Source organism: Fundulus heteroclitus, chromosome 16 (genome assembly GCF_011125445.2).
Source record: "Fundulus heteroclitus isolate FHET01 chromosome 16, MU-UCD_Fhet_4.1, whole genome shotgun sequence".
NCBI lineage: Eukaryota > Metazoa > Chordata > Actinopteri > Cyprinodontiformes > Fundulidae > Fundulus > Fundulus heteroclitus.
Window position 1 is genome coordinate 13730425 of NC_046376.1, and position 8145 is coordinate 13738569.

The following is an 8145-nucleotide window of genomic DNA, read 5'->3' on the forward strand; positions in this document are numbered from 1 at the left end:
AAAAAAGTAAATAGGTAAATGAAGTACCTCGTATTATGGTAAAAAAAAAGTTTCCTACTTAATATTTTGACAATACATTTGCCTAAACATATATTCAGCATCACATGCTGTTCTCTTCATGGAAACCCAATGAGTGTATTGGCAAAATAAAATCCAGATTTTCCTAAAATAAAATCTTAAAGAATTGTAAATTCGAATGAATCGATTAAATCGATTTATCGCCCAGCCCTAATTCCTAGTCGCAAAATCAGAGTAAACAGATACAGTCTGAAACGCATTGTGAATAAAAACAATGATGCATTAGAGTGTAAAAAAAAAATTATGAGCATTTTATTGACAGAGTTTAATTTTATTTTTTGTGTTTTTTTCCCTAAAAAGGAGAAATATAAATTCAAGCAGTTCCAGTGATTAAAGTCACCCTCTAAATACTGGAAATAAATAAACTGCAAATGACCGTTTAGGAGGCCCTCCCACTCTGATCTAAGAACACCGCTTATGAAAGACTCGGCTCTGGGGCGGATGCCTTCTTCTGTTTAGCAGCAGAGCAAGATGGAGGTCATGTTTGTGTGTCTGCCCAGAGCAAATAGCAGAATAAGAAGTGATTCCAGAAATGTTCTAAAACATGGACACAAAAAACATAGGATGCCTATGAAAAGCTGAGCATAAAGCTGAAATAAACTAACTAGTTGACACTCTTGAGTTTTCATCTTCTTTCTTTGCAATGCCGGTGCTGTGCATTATTAACATCAACATTTTCCATGCGGCTTTCTCACAAACAGCTTCTCCCAAAGATAATTGGTAACACTTAAATCATTATGTGAGATTAATGAAGGTTTTTCTGCAAAGAGAAAGGTTCAGCGGGGTGGCACTATGGGGGTGGTTTGCAGGGACATGCTACATAGAATCGGCAGAAAGCGATGACCAGAATGAGGTAATTTAACGTCATTTATTCAAGTTTAATCAAGCACCACATCTAAAATGTGAAAAACGTATGATAATCGATATTATGAGAAGATGAGCTGCAGGAGAGGAGAAATGCATTTGTCTATGAACAAATCAATTGTTTGCTGCTGTTCTCCCCCATTTTCCTCATGCATCGTCATATACTCTCCACAAGAGCTTCTTACTTGTTTCTCAATGGCTAATACACAACATCTACTGCAATATTTAATATGAAACGTTTTTACTCTCCTCTGCAGATTGTTACAAGCATTGTTAGCATTTTTCTGCAGCACATGCTAAAGCCCCAATAGCCCAAAATAAAATAATACAGTGGGAAAGCTTTTAGCAGGGTTGTGCTGTAGACATTAGTTAGACCATCTGTGGGTATTTTGCGTATTGGGTTGCTTAGCACCGAGCTTTAATCCACGAAGAAACTTTCTGAATACCGAGCATATGAATGCAGATTTCGCACACACAGAGCTTCACTGTGTTGGGCCTGCTAGCCTCAACAGACTCATTCAGAGCACACAGCAATTAGGTTCTACCTCACAAAATAGCTGAGAAAACAGTTCTCCGGCAAATGCATTTAGGTGGAAATGCCTCACCACAGATTCACGTAGAAAACAAGCAAAAACAGATAACTGATAATTACAAAAAAAAAAATAGACAACTAAATGAATTACAAACACAAAATAGCATAAAAGAAATGGATATCAATCAAGCAAGGTTTGAATATGGAATTATGACATTCAACTAAAATGTTGCTATTCTCAACTTTCTGACCCCTAAACCATAAAATAAATGACAGGCCCGCACAAGAAAGGAGTTTCTGTTTTGCTTTGTGTAAGTGCAATAACAGAAACTCCTTCTAGGATAAATATAATAACAATCCTTTACAACTTTACACATTTGATTTAATGAACACACAATGCAGCGTGACAGAGGAATCTTAACGAAAGCAAGACGAATCTTTCATGACGAAAAACACCAAAACAAGAAAAACGACGATTTTGTAGAGCAGAAATGTGTTTTAACTTTTGCTGGGTGTGGCAAACTGATCTCAGATAAGCAAGAACAAGACAAACGGCTCAAAAGATGCTGCAACTAAGCTCCTCAGCTACTAAGGCGTTTCTTTGTATGACAACATGATGCCAAAATTAATTTTTTGTTTAAAGTTTAGACTTTTGGATATGCATTCAAAATAGCCATATGTTGAATTTAAAAAGAAAAATATATCTGGGTCAAGCCTGCTTTGTGTGCAGTAAAATGCACATTTCGGCAATTAAAAACAAAACTATAGTAGATCAAAACTACCCAAAAGCATTTAATAAATCTGCACATCGGTTGCAGTTTAATTTATATTAGCACAACCAGAAGACCGTTTGCCAATGTGGAAACCCATTGTTATCCAGGTCTAAAACCTGCACTTTATAAACCTTACAGTACACATTTGAAGCAATCTAAAACAACGATACCACGCCATTACACTAAAGCAATTAACACAACTTTCTAAACTTGTACTAACTGTTAGCTTTTCGTTGTTTTTTTAAAAGGTAATAGCAGCCGAAGTGTAGCTTTCTGTTAGCCAAGCTTCCATAGTTAGCATATTTTGATAAACAGCCAGCATACCCAAGGTCACTAAGTAGCCGCTACGTATTCTATTTTTATTTTTGTTTTGAGGTGGTCTCAATGCTTCAATTAATGAGAGAAGAGCCGTGAATAAAGCTGATCGTCGGTGACAGATGTTAAACCGGGACGCGTTTGGAAAACTGGTGTAAAAAGAGCCGCAGTGGACTAGCGTTAGCCGAGCTAGCTTGCGGTGCTAGCAAGCAGCAAATTCATCGAAATGCGCGCAGTTGGTCGTGAAATGCTGGATGTTTTAAACCCTTTAGGTTCTCCCAGATGTTCTGAAACACCCCGACGTGCTGCATTGGTTAAAAGTAACCGGCCTTTTGACGTGCGTTACCTGGAAATCACGCTCTTCGTTGAACCTAGAAAATCTGTCAGCCATTTTCTGAACGCAGCTGCAGTTTCTCCTTTGACTCCGCTTGAAGCGCCTGGTGGTGAACGAGCGACTCACACTGCGGAGGATTTACGTCTCCCTTCTACCCATCCATCACAACAACATCCACCCCGGCGCACGGAAGAAACACAGCCACTCATATCCTGTGGTGTCATTGGGTTTCTGTTTGTATTTAAGTTCTGAAAACATGTGCTAAACAACACATTTCACTCATTAGAAACACAATTTAATAAAAGGACAAAAAGGGAGTAGGCAGCAGCGAACTAAACAGCCTCGAGACGTTTGTCCTACGGGGGTACCCGTTGTTCTTATCATTTGTGTCTGAACTCATTAGAGCTTTTATATATATATATATATATATATATATATATATATATATATATATATATATATATATATATATATATATATATATATATATATAACATTTAAATGATCTCAAATGGTTAAGCTTCCGCTGCAGGTTCTGCAAAAGCTTTTTCCCTGCTGCCATCAGACTGTTGAACTGCCGAAACTGCTGAAGCCACAAAAGGGAGACTGAAATTTACCGTAATTTACTGCAATTTACTGTGATTTTCCAAGCTGTATGCAAACGAAATTTCGTTCTGTGCGCACTGACAAATGACAAATAAAGTTGTCTAAGTTAATTTAATTGTGTGTTATATTGTTTCTTTTCTATATGGCACTTAATTTTAATAGTTGTTTTACTGGGCTTCTGTCCAATGCTTTGTGAAGGTTTTTGTCTGTAAAAGGAGCTTAACAAAGAAATTTTACTTTGCCCGACTTTACCTACCTATATTATCTTTGCTCCAGTTATATATCTTCATAGGTTCCATGTTAATGCATGAACAGAATTTTAAATTAACACATTTGAAGCTCCAGCAGATCAAGGCAATTGTCTTCCCATTAAACAGGAGTCATTCTTCCCTACCATCGCCCTGTGCTTGGCGATGAATAAAGATTGTACATAGCTTGCTGTTTTTCTTAGCTAACATTTTACTAATCAACACTATCTAATCAACTGAATCTGACTATTATATCATACTGAGCTTTTTGTGATTGGTTTTTAATTGACATGCGACTGGATTTCAAGAATTTGGACTAGGTCATACATAGACTTTTGTGAATTGTGCTTGTTGTGTCATCTGCAATATGGGCTGAATGAAATCTGATCAAATTAAATTATTAGATGAATATTGGCCAGTAGCACATTGCATTTTATGACTGTGGGGTCACATGCGGTTCACACCTTAAATATTTTATCAGATGATTCCAGAAGTCAGTTATGCAGACAAATGGCAGAATCTTTTTGATTTAAAAAAGTTCTCTCATCTTAAAACTGAAATGTACTTTTGGAGTACTAGATACTGACCCAGTGTAATTCATTTTCACCAAAATAAACTTCCACATAATATACACAGACATTGTTTACAGACCCTGTAATCTACATAATTTCTGGATTATATGAATATGTTGAAATCCTAGATCTTGAATCAAATAACTGGCACTTAAGAGATTACGTAAAGTAGAGGCGTCGCCTCAAGACCCAGCAACATGCATGAGGACATTACTCTAAATAGATAATATTACACTGAAATCTACAATAATAGTAAGAAAGTTGTGCAAATAGCAAATAGCCTTATTTCAAAAAACACTTTTGATATGATAGTTTTCAGATGCCCATTATAAATAGTTCATGAATCAGTCATGCATTAGCCCACTGCTAATGGGTACACCAAACAAACGTGAGGAAACAATTCTTTTATCAATTCTTTTTGTTTCGTTTTTATTTTTATTGTGAATAATAGTCGTGTGTTCTTCTTTATACAAAATTGTTTGCCCAATTATCTTCTGCAAATTAATGATTAATTAATGATTTATAAATAGAACAAAGGGGAAATTCCCCGGCTCTCTGATTTCATTGAATACTTCAGTCATGGTTTTTGCACATCATTTGATTTTTGTTCATATTAACTTTCACAGCAAGCGATATAGACATATTACACACAGTGATTAATAGGGGGATTTGTTCGGATATTGATATTCAGAGAAATATTTCACATGCTCTTCCAAGATGTCACCACTCATTTCAGTGTAACATACTCCAAGAAAAGGCAGTTTGAAATTTACAAACAGGTGGCTTAATGTCAGTCTTAGAGAGATGTCTGTAAATGTACTAATTGAGAAAGATACAAAATGTTTTTAACTCAACTCTTACAATTTGATGCATAACACTCAATACAGTAATGAAACAAAGAGCCCATACGTGTTTACATAATGACTCCACCTTGTGTCAAATCAATGCAATTACATTGGACCTTTTGTTTATTTACATGTTTTTTTTTCTTTTGCCACTGTAAGACTTGATACAACATCACAGTGTTGTTTTAGTCAAATTCAAAAGTGTGTTTATTTTTATGCATTTGACATTTTTATTTAAAGGGACTTACAAATTAATATATACTAATGCAATTAGTATCTGAATTAACAAGCTACTTAGAGGGAAGACCAGTCAGTTTCTGACAGAGGTGACATTAATTAAGTGATACAACATTTTCTGAGGTTTAGCAAGTTTAAGATTAGTAGTTCAGGTTTCATGACTCGTGATTTTATCTTTCATTTCCATTACCCCCAGAGCAAGCCTGTGAAAAAAAAATAGCTTTGATTCAAGGATGTCACTGCTGATAAGTTATTTAATATATTTATGAACAGTTTTTTTATGCTTCAAGTTTCAAAATCGTTTTATCGTTTTATTTTAGTCTAGAATTCATTTTGGTTTATTTTAACTCATATTTTAAAAAAAACCTATTGAGTTATACATTTTAGCAAATTTAAGAAATACCATTGAAGTAGGAAATTGTCCATGTGTACCATCAATTAATTTAATCCAATAAACCAATTAAACCTTTTTGTTTCACACTACACGTCACATTCCTCCAACAGGTCAGTATCCCCTCAGTGAGGGATCAGCTGGTTTGTCCCCACAGCACTTTTTGAAGCTGCATCACCAAAGACACAGGATATGGACACGGCTCCATTTTAGCATATTTGTGACTGGCTTTTGGTACACATGGATTTGATATCTTCTCAAAGAAAACATTTCATCTGTGCATTACGCAACTCACACCAAGTGGCAGTTATTGCATGAGTAGCACTCTCACTTCTGGAGCCCCCAGCCAATAAAAATCAAGGAAATCGTCTAACTTCTGGGACAGGATAAATGCATTGCAGTAGTGCATAAGGTACACAGAATAAACTCCCCATTCTGAGTGCACATGCAAAAAAAGCAATTAAAAATCTGCAGTGCAACTGACAGATAAGTAATATTCTTTCTAAGAGCTTGAGACACAGCAAGAAAATGCGATGGTGTGTGCAGGACCTGTGACATCCTCAGATCAAGGTGTCACTGCTGTTTTAGTTCTAACTGGGAACACTTTACAATTACTTCCCTTAAGGTTTTATACAGTATGTTATACAATTTTATGCAGTTTGGTGGTCAGCTAACATACTAGTGAGCGGCAAAAAACTAAATAAAAAAAAAGGGATGGCAAGGCAACGCAAGTGTATTTGTATGAGTCTATTCATATGTAGGGTGATTTATAATAATTATGGGAGGAACAAAGGAGCAGAGATAAGAAAAAAAAACACCTGATACATAAAAAAACAATAGTATGTAGCACATAAAAACATTAAACCATTAAAATTACCAAGTTTACGCCAATAAAAAGCGTAAACACGATAAAGCAATCATTGACCTACACTGCCTCACCTTGTTTAGTCGTCGTCCTGACAACACTGACTAGTCTCTGATGAGTTGATGTTTATATATATGTTCATACATGACCAGCAGCTCTGAAATGTATTTAGCCTCAAATGCATTTAGTGCTTTATACACCATTGACAGAAATATATCCAGTATATCATTAGATTTTTAAATCAAAGCAGCCAGTTGATTTTTATTTAATCATTTTGGACCTGTAAAAGGTAGATTGCAAAAATCTAACCTAATACACACACACAAAAAACCCACAAAGAACACATCTTTGTTTTTTGTTTCCAGGTCGATTTTATCTGGTTATTAAAGTTCACAATCATAACGGCTAGTTTGTTTTTGTTTGTTTTGTTTTTTTGTTTCTTTACTTTGTGTTCTTTTTCTTGCTCTGTTGTCTTTAGCCCCATGGAGACTAGTTTGATTTGGATTTTCAATCATGCACATGGTTGTACCAAAAAAAAAAAAAAAAAAAAAAGCAATGACTTCTGTCTTTTCTACATTATCTTGGTGGAACTTCTGACTCACTCATGTATATTAGGTACACACTTGACTCTGTGATTGTAGAGGACTTTGGTCAAATGGTGACGCAAAATTAATGACCTGTTTGCAGCATAGATCAGCATAGATAACGTAGCAGATGTTGTAATTTGAGCAAGTGAGATCATGCAGTAAATTACTGAAGGTGAGTGGATGCTTGGAAGATGATTAGTTGCCAGAATATCACCCAGTTTCTGTCCAAAACCACAAAGGCAGGAATGTAACAAAGACCAACAGCTGCAATTCTTATTCTGATGTCCATAGAGCATAGATTTCAAGGTCCATGAGTGCTCAAAGGTCAAAAACGTTCAAACTGTCTGGCAAAATATTTCACCGAATGTTTAAGCAACAGAAAATCTTCAGTGTTTGAGTTTCATAATATGACACAAAGTGTGCAGTATTTATGTAAAATGGTTGACTCTGTCAACTCTGGAGTATAACTGTTTTTCAAAAGAGTTAACGAGATTTACAATCATTTATTTATTTTTATGCTAGTTTTATATCAAGGACATAGGTAACAACTATGTTATCTACTTTAATCTGGATGTGAACTCCACTTTTCATTAATTTGTATCCAATAAAGGGATTAACACAAACCGTACTTTTAATTATTTTAAATTACTTTTTCGTTTCATGTATTCATAAAGATATTTTTCTAATTTATGAAACGAAGGGAAAAATGTATCTGTCGAAAACCTAACTATAGTTTTATTTTTTCTTCTTCTTTTTTGAATTTTTTGTACAAGGTAAACCCTGGATTTTTGGTTCATACGTCCATGTTCATATAGCGTCTTAAGAAACTGACTTGGGTGCCCAAAAGCTTTTTATACGGTGCCTAAAAACAGCCTGCTCAAGCCTCACTTTCAAATTA

At 35.2% G+C, this 8145-nt stretch overlaps 1 protein-coding gene across 1 annotated transcript in view; it reads right to left on the reverse strand.

Annotated features, from left to right (window-relative positions):
• The window catches only part of gpatch8 (G patch domain containing 8), a 30471-nt gene extending 27426 nt beyond the window's left edge, over positions 1-3045 (reverse strand). The window contains exon 1 of the mRNA XM_012878902.3: positions 2909-3045. Within this exon, the coding sequence (XP_012734356.2) occupies positions 2909-2953 (45 nt within the window). The 5' untranslated portion in view covers positions 2954-3045. The remainder of the gene's footprint in view (positions 1-2908) is intronic.
• Between the last annotated feature and the right edge of the window lie 5100 nt (positions 3046-8145).